This window comes from Scyliorhinus torazame, chromosome X (assembly GCF_047496885.1).
Source record: "Scyliorhinus torazame isolate Kashiwa2021f chromosome X, sScyTor2.1, whole genome shotgun sequence".
Classification (NCBI taxonomy): Eukaryota; Metazoa; Chordata; class Chondrichthyes; order Carcharhiniformes; family Scyliorhinidae; genus Scyliorhinus; species Scyliorhinus torazame.
Window position 1 is genome coordinate 33,741,778 of NC_092738.1, and position 26,231 is coordinate 33,768,008.

The window sequence follows — 26,231 nt, forward strand, 5'->3', positions numbered from 1 at the left end:
TCCCTCAGTTAGACCCACACTTGGAGCACCGTGCACAGTTCCAGTCTCGATAACCCTCGGTTAGACCCACACTTGGAGCACCGTGCACAGTTCCAGTCTCGATATCCCTCAGTTACACCATACTTGGAGCACCGTGCACAGTTCCAGTCTCCGTATCCCTCAGTTACACCACACTTGGAGCACCGTGCACAGTTCCAGTCTCGATAACCCTCGGTTAGACCCACACTTGGAGCACCGTGCACAGTTACAGTCTCCATATCCCTTGGTTAGACCCACACTTGGAGCACCGTGCACAGTTCCAGTCTCGATAACCCTCGGTTAGACCCACACTTGGAGCACCGTGCACAGTTCCAGTCTCCGTATCCCTCAGTTACACCACACTTGGAGCACCGTGCACAGTTCCAGTCTCCATATCCCTCAGTTAGACCCACACTTGGAGCACCGTGCACAGTTCCAGTTTCCATATCCCTCAGTTAGACCCACACTTGGAGCACCGTGCACAGTTCCAGTCTCGATAACCCTCGGTTAGACCCACACTTGGAGCACCGTGCACAGTTACAGTCTCCATATCCCTTGGTTAGACCCACACTTGGAGCACCGTGCACAGTTCCAGTCTCGATAACCCTCGGTTAGACCCACACTTGGAGCACCGTGCACAGTTACAGTCTCCATATCCCTTGGTTAGACCCACACTTGGAGCACCGTGCACAGTTCCAGTCTCCATATCCCTTGGTTAGACCCACACTTGGAGCACCGTGCACAGTTCCAGTCTCCATATCCCTTGGTTAGACCCACACTTGGAGCATCGTGCACAGTTCCAGTCTCTGTACACCTCAGTTAGACCCACACTTGGAGCACCGTGCACAGTTCCAGTCTCCATATCCCTTGGTTAGACCCACACTTGGAGCACCGTGCACAGTTCCAGTCTCCATATCCCTCCGTTAGACCCACACTTGGAGCACCGTGCACAGTTCCAGTCTCCATATCCCTTGGTTAGACCCACACTTGGAGCACCGTGCACAGTTCCAGTCTCCATATCCCTTGGTTAGACCCACACTTGGAGCACCGTGCACAGTTCCAGTCTCTGTACACCTCAGTTAGACACACGCTTGGAGCACTGTGCACAGTTCCAGTCTTCATATCCCTTGGTTAGACCCACACTTGGAGCACCGTGCACAGTTCCAGTCTCGATAACCATCGGTTAGACCCACACTTGGAGCACCGTGCACAGCTCCAGTCTCCATATCCTTCGGTTAGACCCACACTTCGAGCATTGTGCACAGTTCCAGTCTCCATAATCCCTTGGTTAGACCCACACTTGGAGCACCGTGCACAGTTCCAGTCTCCATATCCCTTGGTTAGACCCACACTTGGAGCACCGTGCACAGTTCCAGTCTCCATATCCCTTGGTTAGACCCACACTTGGAGCACCGTGCACAGTTCCAGTCTCTGTACACCTCAGTTAGACCACACTTGGAGCACCGTGCACAATTCCAGTCTCCGAATCCCTCAGTAAGACCACACTTGGAGCACCGTTCACAGTTCCAGTCTCCGTATCCCTCAGTACGACCACGCTTGGAGCACCGTGCACAGTTCCAGTCTATATATCCCTCAGTAAGACCACACTTGGAGCTCCGTGCACAGTTCCAGTCTCTATACACCTCAGTTACACCACACTTGGAGCACCGTGCACAGTTCCAGTCTCTTTCTCCCTCAGTTAGACCCACACTTGGAGCACCGTGCACAGTTCCAGTCTCCGTATCCCTCAGTTAGACCCACACTTGGAGCACCGTGCACAGTTCCAGTCTCCGTATCCCTCAGTTACACCACACTTGGAGCACCGTGCACAGCTCCAGTCTCTATATCCCTCAGTTAGACCCACACTTGGAGCACCTTGCACAGTTCCAGTCTCCGTATCCCTCAGTAAGACCACACTTGGAGCACCGTGCACAGTTCCAGTCTCCATATCCCTCAGTAAGACCACACTTGGAGCACCGTGCACAGTTCCAGTCTCCATATCCCTCAGTAAGACCACACTTGGAGCACCGTGCACAGTTCCAGTCTCTATATCCCTCAGTAAGACCACACTTGGAGCATCGTGCACAGTTCCAGTCTCTGTATCCCTTGGTTAGACCCACACTTGGAGCACCGTGCACAGTTCCAGTCTCCATATCCCTCAGTTACACCACACTTGGAGCACCGTGCACAGTTCCAGTCTCCATATCCCTCAGTTACACCCACACTGGGAGCACTGTGCACAGTTCCAGTCTCTGTATCCCTTGGTTAGACCCACACTTGGAGCACCGTGCTCAGTTCCAGTCTCCATATCCCTTGGTTAGACCCACACTTGGAGCACCGTGCACAGTTCCAGTCTCTGTACACCTCAGTTAGACCCACACTTGGAGCACCGTGCACAGTTCCAGTCTCCATATCCCTTGGTTAGACCCACACTTGGAGCACCGTGCACAGTTCCAGTCTCCTTATCCCTTGGTTAGACCCACACTTGGAGCACCGTGCACAGTTCCAGTCTCCATATCCCTCCGTTAGACCCACACTTGGAGCACCGTGCACAGTTCCAGTCTCCATATCCCTTGGTTAGACCCACATTTGGAGCACCGTGCACAGTTCCAGTCTCCATATCCCTTGGTTAGACCCACACTTGGAGCACCGTGCACGGTTCCAGTCTCTGTACACCTCAGTTAGACCCACGCTTGGAGCACTGTGCACAGTTCCAGTCTTCACATCCCTTGGTTAGACCCACACTTGGAGCACCGTGCACAGTTCCAGTCTCCGTATCCCTCAGTTAGACCCACACTTGGAGCACCGTGCACAGTTCCAGTCTCCGTATCCCTCAGTAAGACCACACTTGGAGCACCGTGCACAGTTCCAGTCTCCATATCCCTCAGTTAGACCCACACTTGGAGCACCGTGCACAGTTCCAGTCTCCATATCCCTCAGTTACACCACACTTGGAGCACCGTGCACAGTTCCAGTCTCCATATCCCTCAGTTAGACCCACACTTGGAGCACCCTGCACAGTTCCAGTCTCTATATCCCTCAGTTAGACCCACACTTGGAGCACCGTGCACAGTTCCATTCTCTATATCCCTCAGTTAGACCCACACTTGGAGCACCGTTCACAATTCCAGTCTCTATATCCCTCAGTAAGACCACACTTGGAGCACCGTGCACAGTTCCAGTCTCCATATCCCTCAGTTAGACCCACACTTGGTGCACCGTGCACAGTTCCAGTCTCCGTATCCCTCAGTTAGACCCACACTTGGTGCACCGTGCACAGTTCCAGTCTCTATATCCCTCAGTTAGACCCACACTTGGAGCACCGTTCACAATTCCATTCTCTATATCCCTCAGTTAGACCCACACTTGGAGCACCGTGCACAGTTCCAGTCTCCGTATCCCTCAGTTAGACCCACACTTGGTGCACCGTGCACAGTTCCAGTCTCTATATCCCTCAGTTACACCACACTTGGAGCATCGTGCACAGTTCCAGTCTCCGTATCCCTCAGTAAGACCACACTTGGAGCACCGTGCACAGTTCCAGTCTCCATACACCTCAGTTACACCATACTTGGAGCACCGTGCACAGTTCCAGGCTCCGTATCCCTCAGTCAGACCACACTTGGAGCACCGTGCACAGTTCCAGTCTCTATATCCCTCAGTTACACCACACTTGGAGCACCGTGCACAGTTCCAGTCTCTGTATCCCTTGGTTAGACCCACACTTGGAGCACCGTGCACAGTTCCAGTCTCTATATCCTTCAGTAAGACCACACTTGGAGCACCGTGCACAGTTCCAGTCTCTGTATCCCTTGGTTAGACCCACACTTGGAGCACCGTGCACAGTTCCAGTCTCCTTATCCCTTGGTTAGACCCACACTTGGAGCACCGTGCACAGTTCCAGTCTCCATATCCCTCCGTTAGACCCACACTTGGAGCACCGTGCACAGTTCCAGTCTCCATATCCCTTGGTTAGACCCACATTTGGAGCACCGTGCACAGTTCCAGTCTCCATATCCCTTGGTTAGACCCACACTTGGAGCACCGTGCACAGTTCCAGTCTCTGTACACCTCAGTTAGACCCACGCTTGGAGCACTGTGCACAGTTCCAGTCTTCATATCCCTTGGTTAGACCCACATTTGGAGCACCGTGCACAGTTCCAGTCTCCATATCCCTTGGTTAGACCCACACTTGGAGCACCGTGCACAGTTCCAGTCTCTGTACACCTCAGTTAGACCACACTTGGAGCACCTTGCACAGTTCCAGTCTCCGAATCCCTCAGTAAGACCACACTTGGAGCACCGTGCACAGTTCCAGTCTCCGTATCCCTCAGTAAGACCACACTTGGAGCACCGTGCACAGTTCCAGTCTCTATACACCTCAGTTACACCACACTTGGAGCACCGTGAACAGTTCCAGTCTCTTTCTCCCTCAGTTAGACCCACACTTGGAGCACCGTGCACAGTTCCAGTCTCCGTATCCCTCAGTTAGACCCACACTTGGAGCACCGTGCGCAGTTCCAGTCTCCATATCCCTCAGTAAGACCACACTTGGAGCACCGTGCACAGTTCCAGTCTCCATATCCCTCAGTTAGACCCACACTTGGAGCACCGTGCACAGTTCCAGTCTCCATATCCCTCAGTTAGACCCACACTTGGAGCACCATGCACAGTTCCAGTCTCCATATCCCTCAGTTAGACCCACACTTGGAGCACCCTGCACAGTTCCAGTCTCTATATCCCTCAGTCAGACCACACTTGGAGCACCGTGCACAGTTCCAGTCTCTATATCCCTCAGTTACACCACACTTGGAGCACCGTGCACAGTTCCAGTCTCCATATCCCTCAGTAAGACGACACTTGGAGCACCGTGCACAGTTCCAGTCTCTGTATCCCTCAGTTAGACCCACACTTGGAGCACCGTGCACAGTTCCAGTCTCCGTATCCCTCAGTTAGACCCACACTTGGAGCACCGTGCACAGTTCCAGTCTCCGTATCCCTCAGTAAGACCACACTTGGAGCACCGTGCACAGTTCCAGTCTCCGTATCCCTCAGTTAGACCCACACTTGGAGCACCGTGCACAGTTCCAGTCTCTATACACCTCAGTAAGACCCACACTTGGAGCACCGTGCACAGTTCCAGTCTCTGTATCCCTCAGTTAGACCCACACTTGGAGCACCGTGCACAGTTCCAGTCTCTATACACCTCAGTTAGACCCACACTTGGAGCACCGTGCACAGTTCCAGTCTCTATACACCTCAGTAAGACCCACACTTGGAGCACCGTGCACAGTTCCAGTCTCCATATCCCTCGGTTAGACCCACACTTGGAGCACCGTGCACAGTTCCAGTCTCTGTATCCCTTGGTTAGACCCACACTTGGAGCACCGTGCACAGTTCCAGTCTCTGTATCCCTCAGTTAGACCCACACTTGGAGCACCGTGCACAGTTCCAGTCTCTATACACCTCAGTAAGACCCACACTTGGAGCACCGTGCACAGTTCCAGTCTCCATATCCCTCAGTTAGACCCACACTGGGAGCACCGTGCACAGTTCCAGTCTCCGTATCCCTCAGTAAGACCACACTTGGAGCACCGTGCACAGTTCCAGTCTCCGTATCCCTCAGTAAGACCACACTTGGAGCACCGTGCACAGTTCCAGTCTCCGTATCCCTCCGTTAGACCCACACTTGGAGCACCGTACACAGTTCCAGTCTCTATACACCTCAGTTAGACCACACTTGGAGCACCGTGCATAGTTCCAGTCTCCATACACCTCAGTTAGACCCACACTTGGAGCACCATGCACAGTTCCAGTCTCCATATCATAGAATCATCTTTGGATTGTAGGAGGAAACCGGAGCACCCGGAGGAAACCCACGCAGACACGGGGAGGATGTGCAGACTCCACACAGACTGTGACCCAAGCCGGAATCGAACCTGGGACCCTGGAGCTGTGAAGCAATTGTGCTATCCACAATGCTACCGTGCTTTCCCTCAGTTAGACACACACTTGGAGCACGTGCACAGTTCCAGTCTCTATACACCTCAGTTACACCACACTTGGAGCACCGTGCACAGTTCCAGTCTCCGTATCCCTCAGTTAGACCCACACTTGGAGCACCGTGCACAGTTCCAGTTTCCATATCCCTTGGTTAGACCCACACTTGGAGCACCCTGCACAGTTCCAGTCTCGATAACCCTCGGTTAGACCCACACTTGGAGCACCGTGCACAGTTCCAGTCTCCATATCCCTCAGTTCGGCCACACTTGGAGCACTGTGCACAGTTCCAGTCTCGATATCCCTCAGTTAGACCCACACTTGGAGCACCGTACACAGTTCCAGTCTCGATATCCCTCAGTTAGACCCACACTTGGAGCACCGTGCACAGTTCCAGTCTCTGTATCCCTCAGTTAGACCCACACTTGGAGCACCGTGCACAGTTCCAGTCTCGATCACCCTCGGTTAGACCCACACTTGGAGCACCGTTCACAGTTCCAGTCTCCATATCCCTCAGTTACACCACACTTGGAGCACCGTGCACAGTTCCAGTCTCCATATCCCTCAGTTAGACCCACACTTGGAGCACCGTACACAGTTCCAGTCTCCATATCCCTCAGTTACACCCACACTGGGAGCACCGTGCACAGTTCCAGTCACCATATCCCTCAGTTAGACCACACTTGGAGCACCGTGCACAGTTCCAGTCTCCATATCCCTCAGTTACACCCACACTGGGAGCACTGTGCACAGTTCCAGTCTCCGTATCCCTCAGTAAGACAACACTTGGTGCACCGTGCACAGTTCCAGTCTCCATATCCCTTGGTTAGACCCACACTTGGAGCACCGTGCACAGTTCCAGCCTCCATATCCCTCGGTTAGACCCACACTTGGAGCACCGTGCACAGTTCCAGTCTCGATAACCCTCGGTTAGACCCACACTGGGAGCACCGTGCACAGTTCCAATCTCAATAACCCTCAGTTAGACCCACACTTGGAGCACCGTACACAGTTCCAGTCTCAATAATCCTCTGTTAGACCCACACTTGGAGCAGCGTGCACAGTTCCAGTCTCCATATCCCTCCGTTAGACCCACACTTGGAGCACCGTGCACAGTTCCAGTCTCTATCACCCTCGGTTAGACCCACACTTGGAGCACCGTGCACAGTTCCAGTCTCGATCACCCTCGGTTAGACCCACACTTGGAGCACCGTGCACAGTTCCAGTCTCCATATCCCTCAGTTAGACCCACACTTGGAGCACCGTGCACAATTCCAGTCTCCATATCCCTCAGTTAGACCCACACTTGGAGCACCGTGCACAGTTCCAGTCTCGATCACCCTCGGTTAGACCCACACTTGGAGCACCGTGCACAGTTCCAGCCTCCATATCCCTCGGTTAGACCCACACTTGGAGCACCGTGCACAGTTCCAGTCTCGATATCCCTCAGTTACACCACACTTGGAGCACCGTGCACAGTTCCAGTCTCCATATCCCTCAGTTAGACCCACACTTGGAGCACCGTGCACAGTTCCAGTCTCCGTATCCCTCAGTTAGACCCACACTGGGAGCACTGTGCACAGTTCCAGTCTCCGTATCCCTCAGTAAGACCACACTTGGAGCACCGTGCACAGTTCCAGTCTCTATACACCTCAGTTAGACCCACACTTGGAGCACCATACACAGTTCCACTCTCGACATCCCTCAGTTAGACCCACACTCGGAGCACCGTGCCCAGTTCCAGTCTCGATAACCCTCGGTTAGACCCACACTTGGAGCACCGTGCACAGTTCCAGTCTCTATACACCACAGTTACACCACAGTTGGAGCACCGTGCACAGTTACAGTCTCGATAACCCTCGGTTAGACCCACATTTGAATCACCGTACACAGTTCCAGTCTCCATGTCCCTCAGTTAGACCCACACTTGGAGCACCGTGCACAGTTACAGTCTCTATACACCTCAGTTAGGCCACACTTGGAGCACCGTGCACAGTTCCAGTCTCCATATCCCCCGGATAGACCCACACTTGGAGCACCGTGCACAGTTCCAGTCTCTATACACCTCAGTTTTCCACACTTGGAGCACCGTGCACAGCTCCAGTCTCCATATCCCTCGGTTAGACCCACACTTGGAGCACGTGCACAATTCCAGTCTCCGTATCCCTCAGTAAGACCACACTTGGAGCACCGTGCACAATTCCAATCTCCATATCCCTCAGTTAGACCCACACTTGGAGCACCGTGCACAGTCCCAGTCTCTGTATTCCTCAGTTAGACCCACACTTGGAGCACCGTGCACAGTTCCAGTCTCCATATCCCTCAGTTACACCACACTTGGAGCACCGTGCACAGTTCCAGTCTCCATATCCCTCAGTTACACCACACTTGGAGCACCGTGCACAGTTCCAGTCTCTGTATCCCTCAGTTAGACCCACACTTGGAGCACCGTGCACAGTTCCAGTCTCCATATCCCTCAGTTACACGACACTTGGAGCACCGTGCACAGTTCCAGTGTCCGTATCCCTCAGTAAGACCACACTTGGAGCACCGTGCACAGTTCCAGTCTCTATACACCTCGGTTAGACCCACACTTGGAGCACCGTGCACAGTTCCAGTCTCCATATCCCTTGGTTAGACCCACACTTGTAGCACCGTGCGCAGTTCCAGTCTCAATATCCCTCAGTTACACCACACTTGGAGCACCGTGCACAGTTCCAGTGTCCGTATCCCTCAGTAAGACCACACTTGGGGCACCGTGCACAGTTCCAGTCTCTATACACCTCGGTTAGACCCACACTTGGAGCACCGTGCACAGTTCCAGTCTCCATATCCCTCAGTTACACCACACTTGGAGCACCGTGCGCAGTTCCAGTCTCCATATCCCTCAGTTACACCACACTTGGAGCACCGTGCACAGTTCCAGTGTCCGTATCCCTCAGTAAGACCACACTTGGGGCACCGTGCACAGTTCCAGTCTCTATACACCTCGGTTAGACCCACACTCGGAGCACCGTGCACAGTTCCAGTCTCTATACACCTCGGTTAGACCCACACTTGGGGCACCGTGCACAGTTCCAGTCTCTATACACCTCGGTTAGACCCACACTTGGAGCGCCATGCACAGTTCCAGTCTCTATACACCTCGGTTAGACCCACACTTGGAGCATTGTGCACTGTTGTGGTCTCTGTATTGCACCGAGGTTATAGAAAGTTGAAGATTTCCTCAAATGATTTGGGCAGCATGGTAGCACAAGTGTTTAGCATTGTGGCTTCACAGCGCCAGGGTCCCAGGTTCAATTCCCCGCTGGGTCACTGTCTGTGCGGAGTCTGCACGTTCTCCCCGTGTGTGCGTGGGTTTCCTCCGGGGGCTCCGGTTTCCTCCCACAGTCCAAAGACGTGCAGGTTAGGTGGATTGGCCATGATAAATTGCCCTTAGTGACCAAAAAGGTTAGGAGGGATTATTGGGTTACGGGGATAGGGTGGAAGTGAGGACTTAAGTGGGTCGGTGCAGACTCGATGGGCCGAATGGTCTCCTTCTGCACTGTATGTTCTATGATATCAGCATTGAGAGGATAATATCCTTCAAGAAGGAGTGTGAGCAGGTTGGAGCAATATAAGAGAAGACCTGATAGTGATTTTAACATACGGTTCAATGTATTGTTGAAGATTCAAAGTTAAAAGAATTCTTAACTTCCTGAGTACTTGCCGATTAATTTCTAACACGACTATTGTGCTGCATTCATTGCTAACCGGCAGCGTCCATTCCTGATGCATGCTGGATATTGACAATTTGACTGCAAATCCAACCAGGAATCCATCTTCCTTCTCCTGACTGGGATTGGAATACTCCAGGGGAATAGGGTAGATATATTTCCGGGGGACTCGGGATGGAGGGGGAGCAGAATGGGAGGGATGGATGTTGGAGGGGAAATAGGAACAAGGCTCATTTGGAGCTTAAGTGTCGGCACTGACCTGTGGGGCAGAATGGACTGTTACTGTTGAGTTGGATGATCAGAGGGAATGACGGAGCAGGCTCGAAGGGCTGGATGGCCGCCTCCGGCCCCCATTTTATTCTACTGTGCTGCAAGGACTTTGTAGCAAGAGCTGATTTGTGCTTCCCTTCCTCCTGTATAGCTGTTGCGAATCGTTCGGACCCAGTCTATGAGACACTGAGGACTGGGGTTGTCATGGCAAACCGGGAGAGGAAGAAGAACTCGGAGGACAAGAAAAATGTAAGTGGTCGACCCCTGGCAGTGTGAGGGTGGGCGGGGGAGGGAGGGAAGGGCTGAAATTGCACTCCCCAGCACTGGCGGCCCCGATACAAGCCAGGAGTGGCAGCAACGGGGAAAGAATGAGCTGAGATGGGGGGGGGGGGGCGGTGGGGGGGCGGGTGAGAAACAGGGGGGGGGGGGCGCAGAAGACAACTGTGCTGGACCTTGGTGCAAGCTGATGGTGTATTCTCTGAGACTAGGAGTTTGCGCCATTGAGTCAACATTCATGAGAAACCCTATGAGAAGCCATGGAGCAGGAACTGACCGCCAAGCAAAGCGGTCACTGGAAATAGTGGACAATACGCTCGTGGTCTGCGTGGCGGAGTTTGTGCCGCTTGTTGGTTGATCTCGGTTTTGCACGGTCTGGGAATTTTGCTGCTTTTGAACACCTCCGAGACTGGCACTCACCAACGAGCCAAATGTGGACCTGGAGACCATCTCTGGACGTTCTTGCGGCGCAGTGAGTTAGCGCCCCTGCCTCTGAGTCAGAAACTCCGGGTTCGAATCCCGCTCCAGGACCTGGTGGTCGAGGCCATAACACAGCCAAAACAGAACCAATATCGACTTGGAAATCCTTCCAACGCACAGCAATGGCCGGCTGTAAGAGTGGGAGCAACTGCTGGTCAGCCATGTGACAGAACGGAGGTCGGAGCCGCTACCCTGACTATCCACAGCTCCACACTGCAACATGCTTGTTGCCACAGCAACCTGGCCTCCCCGCGTGACCTGTAACACTAAGGTCAATTTTGGACACTAAGGGCAATTTATCATGGCCAATCCACCTAACCTGCACATCTTTGGACTGTGGGAGGAAACCGGAGCACCCGGAGGAAACCCACGCAGACACGGGGAGAACGTGCAGACTCCGCACAGACAGTGACCCAAGCCGGGAATCGAACCTGGGACCCTGGAGCTGTGAAGCAATTGTGCTATCCACAATGCTACCGTGCTGCCCAATCATGACCAATCCACCTAACCTGTACATCTTTGGACACTAAGGGACAATTTAACATGGCTAATCCACCTAACCTGCACATCTTTGGACACAAAGGGACAATTTATGACGGCCAGTCCTCCTAACCTGTACATCTTTGGACACTAAGGGACAATTTAACATGGCCAATCCACCTAACCTGTACTTCTTTGGACACTAAGGGGCAATTTATCATGTCCAATCCACCTAACCTGTACATCTTTGGTCACTAAGGGACAATTTATCATGGCCAATCCACCTAACCTGCACATCTTTGGTCACTAAGGGACAATTTAACATGGCCAATCCACCTAACCTGCACATCTTTGGACACTAAGGGACAATTTAACATGGCTAATCCACCTAACCTGCACATCTTTGGACACAAAGGGACAATTTATGACGGCCAGTCCTCCTAACCTGTACATCTTTGGACACTAAGGGGCAATTTATCATGTCCAATCCACCTAACCTGTACATCTTTGGTCACTAAGGGACAATTTAACATGGCCAATCCACCTAACCTGTACATCTTTGGTCACTAAGGGACAATTTAACATGGCCAATCCACCTAACCTGTACATCTTTGGACACTAAGGGACAATTTATCAAGGCCAATCCACCTAACCTGCCCATGTTTGGTCACTGAGGGACAATTTATCATGGCCAGTCCTCCTAACCTGTACATCTTTGGTCACTAAGGGACAATTTAACATGGCCAATCCACCTAACCTGTACATCTTTGGTCACTAAGGGACAATTTAACATGGCCAATCCACCTAACCTGTACATCTTTGGACACTAAGGGACAATTTAACATGGTCAATCCACCTAACCTGTACATCTTTGGTCACTAAGGGATAATTTAACATGGCCAATCCACCTAACCTGTACATCTTTGGTCACTAAGGGACAATTGAACACGGCCAATCCACCTAACCTGTACATCTTTGGACACTAAGGGACAATTTAACATGGTCAATCCACCTAACCTGTACATCTTTGGTCACTAAGGGACAATTTATCATGGCCAATCCACCTAACCTGCACATCTTTGGACACTAAGGGACAATTTATCATGGCCAATCCACCTAACCTGCACATCTTTGGACTGTGGGAGGAAACCGGAGCACCCGGAGGAAACCCACGCAGACACGGGGAGAACTTGCAGACTCCACACAGACAGTGAACCAAGCCGGGAATCGAACCCGGGTCCCTGGTGCTGTGAGGCAGAAGTTCTAACCACTATGCCGCCCCGGATTACATTCCCCTTACAGACCAATAATATATGTGACAAACATCCAGTATTGCTCATCGAGGACCACTGCACGGCTAGACTCTGATTGGAGCATTCTAGGCAACCACATTGTTGGAGTTCTCTTGAATAGCTCTCACCTCTGTACACTGTGTTGTATTCCTTGTATACTCCTATCAGCCAGTTTAGCTCAGTTGGCTGGGCAGCTGGTTTGTGATGCGGAGCGAGGCCAGCAGCGTGAGTTCAATTCCCGGACCGTCAGAGGTTATTTTGCCCCTCGCCTGAGGTATGGTGACCCTCAGGTTAAATCACCAGCAGCCTGTGGTCCTCTGTGACTGTGACGACTTTGCTCTTCGTGTGATCTACTTTCTTATTGTGTGGTGCTTCAAACAACCTGATCACGTTGCCTGTGGGAAGTGTGATTCTTGAGTCTCTCGGCTTAAGCGGGTGAGCTGAGTGGCAGGGGTAATGTGTTGTCCTGAGGGATAACCCCCCCCCTGCTCGTCGCTGCTTTCTGTGGGTGCGTTCTTCCTCATTCATTCTGGGGACGTGGGCGATGTGGGCACGCCCGTTTGATTGCCCTGTCCTCGTTGCCTGGAGGGGGGTGTTTCGCTATGATCGCTGGGTCACTTTGGAGGAGTCCACCACTTGTATGAGGCTGGCATCACATGCCAGCCAGAGCGGGTAAGGACAACTGGTGTCTTTACCTGAAGGAGGGCCATCATCCGGCCGGGATCTCGCAGCAGTCCAACATTTCCTGCTCACTTTCATAAATCCAGCTTTTTAATCAATAGACCTTTTTTCAATTTTTTTTTTGTTATTTGTTCATGAGGCGTGGGCGTCACCGGCTGTGGCAGCATTTCTTGCCCATCCCTAATCGCCCATGAGGGGGCAGGTAAGAGTCAACCACATTGCTGTGGGTCTGGAGTCACGTGTAGGCCAGACCGGGTAAGGACGGCAGATTTCCTTTCCTTTTTTAAAAAATATATATTTTATTGAAAATTTTTTCCAAACAACAATTTTTCCTTCTTCCAAAGCAAACGAAACAATAACAAAACAGAGATTTTTGACGATACACAAGTAACAAAACCTCATTATCTATTGACCTGAACTAAACTAAAGCCCCCCCCCTCCCCCTGGGTTGCTGCTGCTGGTCATCTGTCTTCCCTCTAACGTTCCCCTAGGTAGTCGAGAAATGGCTGCCACCGCCTGGTGAACCCTTGAGCCGATCCTCTCAGGGCAAACTTTATCTGCTCCAGTTTAATAAACCCCGCCATATCGTTTACCCAGGCCTCCAGTCCGGGGGGTTTCCCCTCCTTCTACATGAGTAGGATCCTGCGCCGGGCTACTAGGGACGCAAAGGCCACGACATCGGCCTCTTTCGCCTCCTGCACTCCCGGCTCTTCCACAACTCCAAATAGAGCTAACCCCCAGCCAAGGTCTTGAACACCTCATTTATCTTTCCTGCCCTTCGCACCGTGTCTCCCCTTTCGTCTCTAATTCCTCCTATCTCCCTCGCTGCTGCCCTCTTTCGCAATTGATGAGCCAACAGGCGACTAACCTTTTCCCCATATTCATACCTCCTCCCCTGTGCCTTCCTCCACAGTACCTCCGCCTTTCTGGTGGTCAGAAGGTCAAACTCCGTCTGGAGTCGTCTCCTCTCCCTGTACAATTCCTCCTCCGGGGTCTCTGCAAATTCCCTGTCCACCCTTAAAATCTCCCCCAGTAATCTTTCCCTTTCCTTGGCCTCTGTTTTCCTTTTGTGGGCCCCAATAGAGATCAGCTCTCCTCTGACCACCGCTTTTAATGCTTCCCAGACCACTCCCACAGGGACCTCGCCGTCGTCATTGACCTCCAGGTATCTCTCAATACACCCCCGCACTCTTGCACACACTCCCTCATCCGCCATCAGTCCCACATCTAGTCGCCAGAGTGTTCTCTGCTCCTTGTCCTCTCCTACTTCCAGGTACACCCAATGTGGGGCATGATCCGAAACCGCTATGGCTGAGTATTCAGCTTCTTCCACCCTGGAGATCAACGACCTTCCCGAAACAAAAAAATCTATCCGGGAGTACACTTTATGGACATGGGAGAAGAAGGAAAACTCCCTAGCCCTAGGTCTAAAAAATCGCCATGGATCCACTCCCCATATTTGGTCCATAAACCCCTTAAGTACCTTGGCCACTGCCGGCCTTCTTCCGGTCCTCGAGCTGGATCTATCTCGCCCCGGGTCCAGCACCGTATTAAAGTCCCCTCCTAAAATCAAGTTTCCTGCCTCCAGGTCCGGTATACGCCCCAGCATCCGTCTCATGAATCCCGCATCGTCCCAATTTGGGGCATACACATTAACCAACACGACCTCCATTCCCTCCAGCCTACCACTCACCATTACATATCTACCTCCGCTATCTGCTACGATGTTCTTTGCTTCAAATGCTACCCGTTTCCCCACCAAGATGGCCACCCCTCTGTTCTTTGCGTCCAGTCCTGAGTGGAACACCTGTCCCACCCATCCTTTCCTTAGCCTAACTTGGTCCGCCACCTTTAGGTGCGTCTCTTGGAGCATAACCACGTCTGCCCTTAGTCCTTTCAAATGCGCGAGCACTCGGGCCCTTTTTATCGGTCCATTCAGGCCTCTCACGTTCCACGTGATCAGCCTCACTAGGGGGCTACCTGCCTCCCTCCCGTGTCGACTAGCCATTACCTTCTCTAGGCCAGTCCCATATCCCGCCTCCGTGCTCCCGCTCGCTCCCCCAGCGTCGCACACCATCCCCGCCCACCCACTCTTTAGCCATTTCCTTTTGGATTTCCGCAGCAGCAACCCAGTTGTCCCCCCCCCCCCCCCCGTTCCCCCCCTCCCCGCTAGATCCCTACCTAGCATGATTGCTCCCCCCATATCACTTCCGTAAGTCAGCTGACTTCAACTGACCCCGGCTGCTCCTGCTCACTCCTCGACCCCCCCATGTGGGGGAACTCCCATCCGCCTTGCGCCTGTCTTCCCGCCTTATTCTTTCTGGCGCGGGAACATCCCTTTACCTGACCCGCCTCTTATGGCGCAGCTCCCTGCCCCCTCCCCCTCTCCTTCCCCATTCTCCGACTATGTCCCGTCTTTCCCCCCTCACCGGCGCCCACATTTCCCCAATGTCTCCCCCCTTCCCTGTTTACTTCTCAATTAACTTCACCCATAACATTAACAAAAACATTAACAATAACATTTCCTGCAGCATCAGTCCCTCAGTTCCGGTCCAATTTCTCTTCTTTGATGAAGGCCCATGCTTCCTCCGCCGTCTCGAAATAATGGTGTCTCTCCTGATACGTGACCCGTAGTCGTGCCGGCTGCAGCATCCCAAACTTCACCTTCCTTTTATGCAACACCTCTTTGGCTCGGTTGAAGCTCGCCCTCCTTCTCGCCACCTCCGCACTCCAATTCTGGTATATCCGTACCACAGCATTCTCCCATCTGCTACTCCGCACCTTTTTAGCCCATCTCAGGACCTCTTCTCTGTCCTGAAGGCGGTAAAATCGCACGATTATCGCCCTCGGTGGTTCTCCCGCTTTTGGTCCTCTCGCCGGAATCCGATTTGCCCACTCCACCTCCATGGGGCCCGCAGGGGCCTCAGCTCCCATCAGTGAGCTTAGCATCTTACTTGCGTACGCGCCACAGTCCACTCCTTCCACACCCTCAGGGAGACCTAGTATCCGCAGGTTCTTCCTTCGCGCTCCGTTTTCTAGGGCCTCGATCCTTTCAGTACACTTTTTATGAAGTGCCTCGTGTGTCTGAGTCTTAACCGCCAGGCCCAGGATCTCGTCCTCAATATCTGTCACCTTCTGCTCCACCACACGGAGCTCTGTCTCCTGGGTCTTTAATGTCTCCTTGAGCCCCTCAATTGCCTGTAGCATCGGGGTCAGCACCTCCCTCTTCAGCAGCTCCACGCACCGTCTCACAATTTCATCCTGCTCAGGCCCCCATGTCGCCTGCGCTTTCTCCGCCGCCATCTTGTATTTCTCTCCCTCTGACCTTTTGGTCGACGATTCCTCGGGCTGCAGCCGCCGCCGCCGGTTTCTTCTTTCTTCGTTCGGGGGGGACTCCCTTCCCACACACCCCACACCGGGTTGCGTCGTCAAAAGATTCCCCGCCGGGGCTCTTAAAAGAGCCCGAAGGTCCGTCGGAGCTGGAGCCGCCGAAACGTGCGGCTAGCTCGGCATCACCGCAACCGGAAGTCCAGATTTCCTTCCCTAAAGGACATCAGTGAACCAGATGGGGTTTTACGACAATCAACAATGGTTTCATGGTGATCATTAGACTTTTAATTCCAGATTTTTAGTGAATTCAAATTTCACCATCTCCCATGGCGGGTTTCGAACCTCTGGCGGGTCCCCAGAGCGTTACTCTGGATCTCTGAATTCCTACTCCAGTGACAATACCACTGCACACCGCCTGTCCAGTGTGAAATATCACGGTATGACTTGAACTCGTTATTTAAATTAGCCTTAGGATTGCCCGCTGGACATAAACATGACCACGGCACTAACAGACCATAATGTGTGTTTAGCTCAGTGGGCTGGACAGCTGGTTCGTGATGTGGAGCGAGGCCTACAGCGTGGGTTCAATTCCCCGGACCGGCTCAGGTTATCCATGAAGGCCCTGCCTCCTCCACCTTGTGGCGGTGACCCTCAGGTTAAACCACCACCAGACAGCTCTCCCCCTCAAAGGGGAAAGCAGCCTGTTGAGAGTCCATTTTACCTCCATCGATAACCTCACGCTGAGGTCCAACCCCCAGTCGGCTGCCTGAATTTGTGGCGATATTTATCGCGTAGTTATAGTGATCGTGAGAGCCCCTCTGGCCGAGGCAGGGACGTCCATGGCATGTGAAGGAATAATAAAACAAAACTATTCATGCTCCACTACTTAAGCCCACACCTCCACCCTATCCCTGTAACCCAGTAACCCCATCTAACCTTTATGGACACGAAGGGGCAATTGATCATGGCCAATCCACCTAACCTGAACGTCTTTCCGCGGACTGACTCCACGCTCTGCGAGTGAAGTCTTTCGGGACTTGTGGGAGGAAACCGGAGCACCCGGAGGAAACCCACGCAGACACGGGGAGAACGTGCAGACTCCGCACAGACAGTGACCCAGCGGGGAATCGAACCCGGGACCCTGGAGCTGTGAAGCAGCCGTGCTAACCACCGTGCTACCGTGCTGCCTCACAAATCCTCAGCCTCTGCAGCAAGAATGCCCGAGGGTGGAGTTTTTCTGTGCACTGTACGAAGTGCGGTGTTGCCAATGGCACGATGCTAATGAGCCGACCTCCCGAAACGCGACGCTTCATGGAAACTGGACGCGCAAAGTGCCGACAAGTGTGGCAGGAGCGCAATTTCAGCCCCCCCCCCCCCCCCCCCCCCCGCAGGGTACGCAGATTGAATGCACTGAGTAACTCTGTAACTCTTTCCCTGTGATTTGCAGCCTGCGCAAATGGTTGATGAAGAACTTGATATTGGCAAGCCTGGGGAAGAACGCGGGGCAGGAGGTAGGTCTGGGTTGAAATACCCTGTGAACAAAAGGAAACACAAGCTTTTTGAAAGTTGGTGAATAAGAGTCCTTTGTTTAAGAGAGACAGTATGTGCCACATTGAGAACAATAGAGAGACTGCCACAGCGAGGGGAGTTAATGCATTAGTGGTGGAATAAGCCTAACTCGTTCGCTCATGCACTAAGGGTGCCTTCAGGGCTACGAGGGTCTAGGCTCTCACGGCCATTTCGCTGGAGAGCAGTCAGAGGCCTCACACAGACCATTCTCTTGTCACCTGACACTTTGAAAACTGTTGATAGAAACTGGGAGTTGCCGGAATATTTCACGTTGGATGCTAGTGTTGGAACATTCTCAAAGCAGAAAGACGAGTTTCTTTATCTTTAAGTCTCCTCATTTTTCCACAGTCTGTCAATGAACAGGTTGTCCGATCCATTCCGGCTCTTGGGCCTCGCTTGGAATGTGGTCCGAGACGTTGATTTTCACTGCCTCTGAATCTCCTCCCGGAACAACCTCCGAAATAACAGTGATTTGTGATTTTTGCAGGTGGAGAGACTGCGGAGAAAAACGACAAGAATAACCCGGAGGAAGCAAAGGTAACTCTGTCGCTCTGTCTGACTAAGTCCAGTTGGACTGAGGGTGAAGGCCCTCTTCAAACACAAGGGAGGGCCGGAAATGATGAAAAGATATTGAAAGTTATACATAAATGTTCACCAATCACTGGTCAGGCTGGGGTATCTTGTGGCGTTCTGGGCAGCACGCCTTCAGAAAGCATGGGGGAGAGAAATTATTTAATGCTGTGACTTCTGATCTGTACGCTGACTGAAAGGGGGATGGGTGGTACAGTGGGGGCAGCACGGCGGCACAGTGGTTAGCACTGCTGCCTCACAGCGCCAGGGACCCAATTCAATTCCAGCCTCGGGTGACTGTGTGGAGTTTGCACGTTCTCCCCGTGTCTGCAAGGGTTTCCTCCGGGTGCTCCAGTCCAAAGATGTGCAGGTTAGGTGGATTGGCCACGCTACATTGTCCCTTAGTGTCCAAAGATGTGCAGGTTAGGTGGATTGGCCATGTTAAATTGTCCCTTAGTGTCCAAAGATGTGCAGGTTAGGTGGATTGGCCACGCTACATTGTCCCTTAGTGTCCAAAGATGTGCAGGTTAGGTGGATTGGCCACGCTACATTGTCCCTTAGTGTCCAAAGATGTGCAGGTTAGGTGGATTGGCCGTGCTAAATTGTCCCTTAGTGTCCAAAGATGTGCAGGTTAGGTGGATTGGCCGTGCTAAATTGTCTCTTAGTGTCCAAAGATGTGCAGGTTAGGTGGATTGGCCGTGCTAAATTGTCTCTTAGTGTCCAAAGATGTGCAGGTTAGGTGGATTGGCCGTGCTACATTGTCCCTTAGTGTCCAAAGATGTGCAGGTTAGGTGGATTGGCCATGATAAATTGTCCCTTAGTGTCCAAAGATGTACAGGTTAGGTGGATTGGCCATGTTAAATTGTCCCTTAGTGTCCAAAGATGTACAGATTAGGTGGATTGGCCATGCTAAATTGTCCCTTAGTGTCCAAAGATATACAGGTTAGGTGGATTGGCCATGCTAAATTCCCTTAGTGTCCAAAGATGTGCAAGTTAGGTGGATTGGCCATGTTAAATTGTACCTTTGTGTCCAAAGATGTGCAGGTTAGGTGGATTGGCCGTGCTAAATTGTCCCTTAGTGTCCAAAGATATACAGGTTAGGTGGATTGGCCATGCTAAATTCCCTTAATGTCCAAAGATGTGCAAGTTAGGTGGATTGGCCATGTTAAATTGTACCTTTGTGTCCAAAGATGTGCAGGTTAGGTGGATTGGCCATGTTAAATTGTCCCTTAGTGTCCAAAGATGTGCAGGTTAGGTGGATTGGCCATGTTAAATTGTCCCTTAGTGTCCAAAGATGTGCAGGTTAGGTGGATTGGCCATGTTAAATTGTCCATTCGTGTCCAAAGATGTCCAGGTTGTCGTGATATTCACCCTGGGGTAACACGGACTGCAACACGATGCAGTGAAATGATCAAGCATACACCAAACGTAGACATTGGTTCAATAAGATTTATTGAACTTCAGTAACAATGCACACAGCTGCCTGTGGGTTGACTCTCTACTCCTCTAAGTAAACTAACTCTAACTATCTAGACCAGGCTAGCTCTGATCCACGTGTAGAAGGTGTTGACTGATATGTACACCCTGACTGTCACTACAGTCGTCACCAGTGGAAAGAGGCAGAGTGCTGATGCCTCGTATGTTTTATAGTTGGAAGCCCCCCTCTGGTGTTCTGTCTGGTGATTGGTTGTGTTCTGTCCTGTATGTTGATTGGCTCACCTGGGTGTCTGTCACTGCCTGTTTTTACCTCATGATGTGCATGGGTGCATATTATGACACAGGTTAGGTGGATTGGCCATGATAAATTGTCCCTTAGTGTCCAAAGATGTGTAGGTTAGGTGGATTGGCCATGATAAATTGTCCCTTAGTGTCCAAAGATGTGCAGGTTAGGTGGATTGGCCATGATAAATTGTCCCTTAGTGTCCAAAGATGTGCAGGTTAGGTGGATTGGCCATGATAAATTGTCCATTTGTGTCCAATGATGTGCAGGTTAGGTGGATTGGCCATGATAAACTGTCCCTTAGTGTCCAAAGATGTGCAGGTTAGGTGGATTGGCCATGTTAAATTGTCCCTTAGTGTCCAAAGATGTGCAGGTTAGGTGGATTGGCCATGTTAAATTGTCCCTTAGTGTCCAAAGATGTGCAGGTTAGGTGGATTGGCCGTGCTAAATTGTCCATTAGTGTCCAAAGATGTACAGGTTAGGTGGATTGGCCGTGTTAAATTGTCCCTTAGTGTCCAAAGATGTGCAGGTTAGGTGGATTGGCCGTGTTAAATTGCCCCTTAGTGTCCAAAGATGTACAGGCTAGGTGGGGTTATGGGGTTAAGGTGGGGGGGTGGGCCTCGGTAGGGTGCTCGTTAGGAGGGTCGGTGCAGGTTCGATGGGCCAAATGGTCTCTTTCTGCATTGTCGGGATTGTACAGCTTTCTATGGTATGATGAATGGTCTGGTATTGAACTGAGAAACGCAAACTATCCCTTGCCCATTCCTGGATGTGGGCTGATCTGGGTCCCAGGAAGGCCGGAGGGGGGAGTCCAGGCTTTGCATTTTGCCCAGACAAGGGAGGAGGGGAATCAGGCTTTGACTCGCTTTTTCTTGGCCAAATAAGCTGCCAACATGTGATGCCTGACATCAGAAAGAATGATCACTGGCACCAAGATCCTGAAGAGGAGAGAATTGGGATGAATGCATGGATTTCAGATATATATTGTATTCTCTGTATCTGCTGCAATAATGGTTAAAAAGCCTGGGTTCGGGTGTATGTGTATCTGCTGCAGTGATATTTTTTAAAAATTCTGGTTTAAAGGACAGGCTGACACTGTGGCTACATAAGGTGTAATTAAAATGTCGTAAAAATGAGGTCATCCTTCTTTCAAACCATGCTTATTTGTAAGAGGACAAGCCGAATGGATTTTTGTTGTGATTTCTGGGGCGGAGATAATCAGCGACATTGGGCGGGATTCTCCATTTCATAGACTGGGATTTTGGCGTTGGCAACCGGAGAATCTCGCCCAAGTGTCTCATTTTATTTGTAAAGAGCTGTTTAACTGCTAAGTGTAAACTATTTATTTTATGATAAGATAATTTATACTGTGTTAATAATAAAGTTTGTTTTAATACACCTAGGGCGTCATTCTCCGACCCCCCGCCGGGTTGGAGAATCGCTGGGGGCTGCCGTGAATCCCGCCCCTGCCGGTTGCCGAAGTCTCCGGCACCGGATATTCGGCGGGGGCGGGAATCGGGCCGCGCCGGTTGGTGGGCCCCCCCGCTTGATTCTCCGGCCCGGATGGGCCGAAGTCCCGCCGATAAATTGCCTGTCCCGCCGGCGTGGATTAAACCACCTTTTGAACGGCGGGACAAGGCGGCGTGGGCGGGCTCCGGGGTCCTGGGGGGGGCGCGGGGCGATCTGGCCCCGGGGGGTGCCCCCACGGTGGCCTGGCCCGCGATCGGGGCCCACTGATCCGCGGGCGGGCCTGTGCCGTGGGGGCACTCTTTCCCTTCCGCCTCCGCCACGGTCTCCACCATGGCGGAAGGCGGAAGAGACTCTCCCCATGCGCATGCGCGGGAAACTGTCAGCGGCCGCTGACGCTCCCGCGCATGCGCCGCCCCGACATGTCATTTCCGCGCCAGCTGGCGGGGCAACAAAGGCCGTTTCCGCCAGCTGGTGGGGCGGAAATTCCTCCGGCGTCGGTCTAGCCCCTCAATGTTGGGGCTCGGCCCCCAAAGATGCGGAGCATTCCGCACCTTTGGGGCGGCGCGATGCCCGTCTGATTGGCGCCGTTTTGGGCGCCAGCTGGCGGACATCGTGCCGTTTCGGGAGAATTTCGCCTCATGTCCTTATATGTGCGTGGAGTCACTCCCAGAGCGCGGAGTCACTCCCAGAGCGTGGAGTCACTCCCGGAGCCCAGAGTCCGTCCCGGAGCCCAGAGCCCGGAGCCCGTCCCGGAGCGCGGAGTCCGTCCCGGAGCACGGAGTCCGTCCCGGAGCGCGGAGTCCGTCCCGGAGCGCGGAGTCCGTCCGGGAGCACGGAGTCCGTCCCGGAGCCCGGAGGCCGTCCCGGAGCGCGGAGTCCGTCCGGGAGCCCGTCCCGGAGCCCGTCCCGGAGGCCGGGGTCCGTCCCGGAGCTCAGAGTCCGTCCCGGAGCCCGTCCCGGAGGCCGCACCGGAGTCCGTCCGGGAGCACGGAGTCCGTCCCGGAGCCCGGAGGCCGTCCCGGAGCCCGGAGGCCGTCCCGGGGCCCGGAGGCCGTCCCGGAGCGCGGAGTCCGTCCGGGAGCACGGAGTCCGTCCGGGAGCACGGAGTCCGTCCGGGAGCACGGAGTCCGTCCCGGAGCCCGGAGGCCGTCCCGGAGCCCGTCCCGGAGCGCGGAGTCCGTCCGGGAGCACGGAGTCCGTCCGGGAGCACGGAGTCCGTCCCGGAGCCCGGAGGCCGTCCCGGAGCCCGTCCCGGAGGCCGGGGTCCGTCCCGGAGCTCAGAGTCCGTCCCGGAGCCCGTCCCGGAGGCCGGACCGGAGTCCGTCCGGGAGCACGGAGTCCGTGCCGGAGCCCGGAGTCCGTCCCGGAGCCCGGAGGCCATCCAGGAGGCCGGACCGGAGCCCGGAGGCCGTCCCGGAGGCCGGACCGGAGCCCGGAGGCCGTCCCGGAATGAAGTATTTGTTTTCTCACAGTTTTACAAATTAAAAAATATTTGGGGTTTCTGTCCAGTACCCCTGCAAATGTGGGGTTCTATCCCGGGATGGTAATAGAATGTGTGAGAAAGAAAACGTCCTGATTCAAGTCCAGAGCCGTGTATGTGTTCATGGCAGAAATAGTGCTTCTTTTGTCGAATATTCTCAGGCAAGACATTTCAGCTATTGTCTTCTTTTCCCCTTGGACAGAATAAAAAGCTGCAGCCAGGAATGCGAGGTGGTTTCGCACAGACTCACTATTTTGTGGCATTATACAGATACAAAGCACAAGAGAAAGATGACCTGGATTTCCAGTAAGTTCTGCCTCAGCACATTACCTGCTCGCTTCCATTCTGCTTTGCATTCACCTCTGGTCCAGCAGCGATGGAACACTCCTCTCATTCCTGTTGAAAGAGCTGTCCTTTTCATCATTGTTAAAGATGGATCCTTCCCTCACGGCCCTTTCTGACAACCTCCTCGACAGGGAGCTGGCACAAACATTTTGGCATTTTAATGTTCCAGGTTGAGTTTAAATGGCAATCATTTCTATACTTGTTTAAGAGCCGGAAAGTGGCCTGAAGATGGAGACAGTCAGATAGGGGGATGGTGGGAGAGACAGACGGATGGGGGGTATGGTGGGAGAGACGGGGGGATGGGGGGATGGGGGAGAGACAGACGGATGGGGGGATGGTGGGAGAGACAGATGGATTGGGGGATGGTGGGAGAGACAGACGGATGGGGGGATGGTGGGAGAGACAGACGGATGGGGGGGTGGTGGGAGAGACGGACGGATGGGGGGATGGTGGGAGAGACAGACGGATGGGGGGATGGAGGGAGAGACAGTCGGATGGGGGGATGGTGGGAGAGACAGACGGATGGGGGGATGGTGGGAGAGACAGACGGATGGGGGGATGGTGGGAGAGACAGACGGATGGGGGGATGGAGGGAGAGACAGACGGATGGGGGGATGGTGGGAGAGACAGACGGATGGGGGGATGGTGGGAGAGACAGACGGATGGGGGGATGGTGGGAGAGACAGACGGATGGGGGGATGGTGGGAGAGACAGATGGATTGGGGGATGGTGGGAGAGACAGACGGATGGGGGGATGGTGGGAGAGACAGACGGATGGGGGGATGGTGGGAGAGACAGACGGATGGGGGGATGGGGGAGAGACAGATGGATGGGGGGATGGGGGAGAGACAGATGGATGGGGGGATGGTGGGAGAGACAGATTGATGGGGGGATGGGGGAGAGACAGACGGATGGGGGGATGGGGGAGAGACAGATGGATGGGGGGATGGGGGAGAGACAGACGGATGGGGGGATGGTGGGAGAGACAGACGGATGGGGGGATGGTGGGAGAGACGGAGGGATGGGGGGATGGTGGGAGAGACGGGGGGATGGGGGGAGAGACAGACGGATGGGGGGATGGTGGGAGAGACGGAGGGATGGGGGGATGGTGGGAGAGACAGATGGATGGGGGGATGGTGGGAGAGACAGACGGATGGGGGGATGGTGGGAGAGACGGAGGGATGGGGGGATGGTGGGAGAGACAGACGGATGGGGGGATGGTGGGAGAGACAGACGGATGGGGGATGGTGGGAGAGACAGGCGGATGGGGGGATGGTGGGAGAGACAGATGGATGGGGGGATGGTGGGAGAGACAGATGGATGGGGGGATGGTGGGAGAGACAGATGGATTGGGAGATGGTGGGAGAGACAGACGGATGGGGGGTTGGTGAGAGAGACAGATGGATGGGGGGATGGTGGGAGAGACAGACGGATGGGGGGATGGTGGGAGAGACAGACGGATGGGGGGATGGTGGGAGAGACAGATGGATGGGGTGATTGAATGTTTACAGGAGGGCTTTTTGGAACAGCTTGTGAGGAGCCCACGAGGGAACAGGCCATTCTGGACTTAGTGTTATGTAATGAGCCAGACTTGATTAAAGATCTTAAAGTAAGGGAGCACTTAGGAGGCAGTGATCATAATATGGTCGAATTCAATCTCCAATTTGAAAGAAAGAAGGTAGAATCAGATGTAAAGGTGTTACAGTTAAATAAAGGTAACTACAGGGGCATGAGGGAGGAACTGACGAAAATCGACTGGGAGCAGAGCCTAGTGGGAAAGACAGTAGAACAGCAATGGCAGGAGTTTCTGGGAGTAATTGAGGACACAGTACAGAGGTTCATCCCAAAGAAAAGAAAGGTTATCAGAGGGGGGATTAGGCAGCCATGGCTGACAAAGGAAGTCAGGGAATGCATCAAAGCAAAAGAGAAAGCCTATAATGTGGCAAAGAGTAGTGGGAAGTCAGAAGATTGGGAAGACTACAAAAACAAACAGAGGATAACAAAGAGAGAAATAAGGAAAGAGAGGATTAAATATGAAGGTAGGCTAGCCAGTAACATTAGGAATGATAGTAAACGTTTCTTTAAATACATTAAAAACAAACGGGAGGCAAAAGTTGACATTGGGCCGCTCCAAAATGACGCTGGTAATTTTGTGATGGGAGACAAGGAAATAGCTGAGGAACTGAATAAGTACTTTGCGTCAGTCTTCACAGTAGAAGACATGAGTAATATCCCAACAATTCCGGAGAGTCAGGGGGCAGAGTTGAATATGGTAGCCATCACAAAGGAGAAAGTGCTAGAGAAACTAAGAGGTCTAAAAATTGATAAATCTCCAGGCCCAGATGGGCTACATCCTAGAGTTCTAGACGGAGATAGCTGAAGAAATAGTGGAGGCGTTAGTTATGATCGTTCAAAAGTTACTGGAGTCAGGGAAAGTCCCAGAGGATTGGAAAATCGCTGTTGTAACCCCCCTGTTCAAGAAGGGAACAAGGAAAAAGATGGAAAATTATAGGCCAATTAGCCTAACCTCGGTT

The 26,231-nt window shown here is 53.0% G+C and overlaps 1 protein-coding gene across 2 annotated transcripts in view; it reads left to right on the forward strand.

Moving 5' to 3' along the window:
- stac3 (SH3 and cysteine rich domain 3) overlaps positions 1-26,231 on the forward strand; it is a 185,983-nt gene that overhangs the window by 143,650 nt on the left and 16,102 nt on the right. For both annotated transcript variants that reach the window (XM_072494035.1, XM_072494036.1), the window contains 4 exons: positions 10,156-10,253; positions 17,991-18,054; positions 18,600-18,649; positions 23,555-23,658. In XM_072494035.1, the coding sequence (XP_072350136.1) occupies positions 10,156-10,253; positions 17,991-18,054; positions 18,600-18,649; positions 23,555-23,658 (316 nt within the window). The remainder of the gene's footprint in view (positions 1-10,155; positions 10,254-17,990; positions 18,055-18,599; positions 18,650-23,554; positions 23,659-26,231) is intronic.